The sequence below is a fragment of the Engraulis encrasicolus genome, chromosome 6, assembly GCF_034702125.1.
Source record: "Engraulis encrasicolus isolate BLACKSEA-1 chromosome 6, IST_EnEncr_1.0, whole genome shotgun sequence".
In the NCBI taxonomy this organism is placed as follows: Eukaryota; Metazoa; Chordata; class Actinopteri; order Clupeiformes; family Engraulidae; genus Engraulis; species Engraulis encrasicolus.
In genome coordinates, this window is record NC_085862.1 from 55722582 (window position 1) to 55725081 (window position 2500).

Sequence of the window (2500 nt, forward strand, 5' to 3'; positions counted from 1 at the left end):
CACACACACACACACACACACACACACACACACACACACACACACACACAGCACTCTGATGCCCTGTTCATCTTGTCATGCAACACACTGGCCTTCATCTGGCCATGCAACACACACACACACACACACACACACACACACACACACACACACACACACACACACACACACACACACACACACACACACACACATGGCACACACACACACACACACACACACACACACACACACACACACACACACACACACACACACACACACACACACACACACACACACACACACACACACACACACACACACACACAGCACTCTGATGCCACATGGGATGCAACATGTGACAACTGCAACATGTGATGCAATGTATTGTAATGTAATGCGATGTTCTGTAGCCTCCTCCATGGCACTCCTCTTCCTCACCTCCTTGAGGGCTGCCTCTCTTCCTGCGTCGGCCTCCAGGAGTCTCTGCCTGAGAGCGAAGGCCTCCTGGCGTGCCTCCTCCTCCCTCTGCTCCTCCTGCGACAGGCGAGCCTGGGCCTCCTCCAGCTCTTTACTCCTCCTCAGCACCTCCTCCTCCAGGCTCTTCACCTGAGGAGGCAAATTAACACAAAATTTATTAACATCAATACAACACTCCTCCTCCTCCTTCTCCTCCTCCTTCTTCTCCTCCTCCTTTAGGGCAGATTATAGTTCAGCAACGGCGCCCGTTGGTTCTGGTCGCTAACCACTGTTGATGTTATAGATCTGCGCACGAGGTCTTGTGTCGTTAGCCACATTTGGCTACATAGCTACAAAGCTACAAAGCTACAATACAGTAGTCAGACTGCAGGTTTAGTGCCGCGAGTGCTAAACTGATGTATTGTTTGTTTGTTACTTACTAATTCAGACAATGTAGCTTCATTTATTTACACACACTAGAAAGAAGGCGTTCGTATTTCACAGAATATTGACAGTTTGGCTCTCGGAGAACTGTGGACTACCGGAGAACTGTGCTGCCACGAGAACAAGGAAGTAGCAAGACGACCAATCACAGCGCCTTTTCTCTGCGACCTTCGCAACCGTCTGACGTGTAGTCAGGATTGTCTTGAGGCGCGCGACGACGGTTGCAGAGCCTCCGCGCGGGGGGCGTGGCCGCGCACAGACGGTTGCACAGGCTCTGCAACCGTCAGCGCCAATAAGTATAAATTGGACTTTACTCCTCTCCTCAGCACCTCCTCCTCAAGGCTCTAGACTTAAATATTAACACAAAAACACTGTGCGATCTGGATTGTTGTAAATCTGGAGTAAACACACACCATTCCAAACGAAGATTCTAAGCATGTCTAACTTAAACGCTTGCATCTGTGGGTTTGTGTTTGATTTACAACGACTAAGGGGAGTTTTACAGCACTCCACTTCATGTCGTGCTACAACTCCCGTTACTCGTTATGAATCGAACACAACCCATGGCCTCTCGTGGCTTGTTGCTTCAGTAAATATTAGCACATCATTAATACATTAGCATATCAATACTATAGGGTCCTTAGTCCTCTTCAAAACCTCCTGTTCAAGGCTTTTGACAAAACAACTCCTGACGAAACAACAGTGGAATGAATCGTATCCCCTGCGTGTGTCCAGCAGCTACCTACTCACCTGTCTGCGTGCGTCCTGCAGCTGTCTGCGCGCGTGCAGGCGTGCCTTCTCCAGCTCCCGGAGTGTGGCCCTCAGCTGCACTGCCTCCTGCTGGAGGGAGGACTTACACTCCTCCAACACCGCCAGCCGCTGATCCCTCTCCTCTACAGCACGACGCAGACTGGGGACACACAAGATATCCTTTGACCTTGTTTGTGTGTGTGTGTGTGTGTGTGTGTGTGTGTGTGTGTGTGTGTGTGTGTGTGTGTGTGTGTGTGTGTGTGTGTGTGTGTGTGTGTGTGTGTGTGTGTGTGTCAGTGGCGTGTCGTCGCAGATGCCAAGGGATGCCAGGCATCCCCTAATTCCTCCAACAATAGCGTTAATATCCGTTAATCATTAAAACATTCTGTCTATCGAGTCTCCTACTTTAATATTCCCTTCCACTCTCGTTTTCTCTGTGAGTATTTTCCAGCTGGGGAAATAGCGCCCCATCCCCTCCCATTGGGTAACCATCTGGTGAAACAAAGTACTACACGTCTCTCGTTGCTAATAGTTGGTGCCATGGCTGCCAACTCGACTCGGCAGCCTAAAATTTCTGGAGTGTTTGAAAAAAACTGAATGCTTGACCAATCAGATTGCTCAAAATTGGTCACGAGATGAATCATCTCGCCCGTCTATGATTTGCCAAGGAGGGAAATGGATGATACTTCAGGACTGGCAGCCAGTTACCTGTCATTAGAAAATACATAGAACAGGCTACGGGAAAATAGTGACAGTCTACAGTGGGCAAAATCGAAAGCGCGCGCACACAGCTGATGGCTCCCAAATGTCAAGGCAGGCAATGCATAAAATGGATTTAATATAACGGCAGGATCTTCACATGGAC

At 49.2% G+C, this 2500-nt stretch overlaps 1 protein-coding gene across 1 annotated transcript in view; it reads right to left on the reverse strand.

Moving 5' to 3' along the window:
- Positions 1-2500, reverse strand: part of crocc2 (ciliary rootlet coiled-coil, rootletin family member 2) — a 137513-nt gene that overhangs the window by 28528 nt on the left and 106485 nt on the right. The window contains exons 25-26 of the mRNA XM_063202106.1: positions 1636-1795; positions 424-591 (exon numbers count right to left, since the gene is read on the reverse strand). Of these exons, the coding sequence (XP_063058176.1) occupies positions 424-591; positions 1636-1795 (328 nt within the window). The remainder of the gene's footprint in view (positions 1-423; positions 592-1635; positions 1796-2500) is intronic.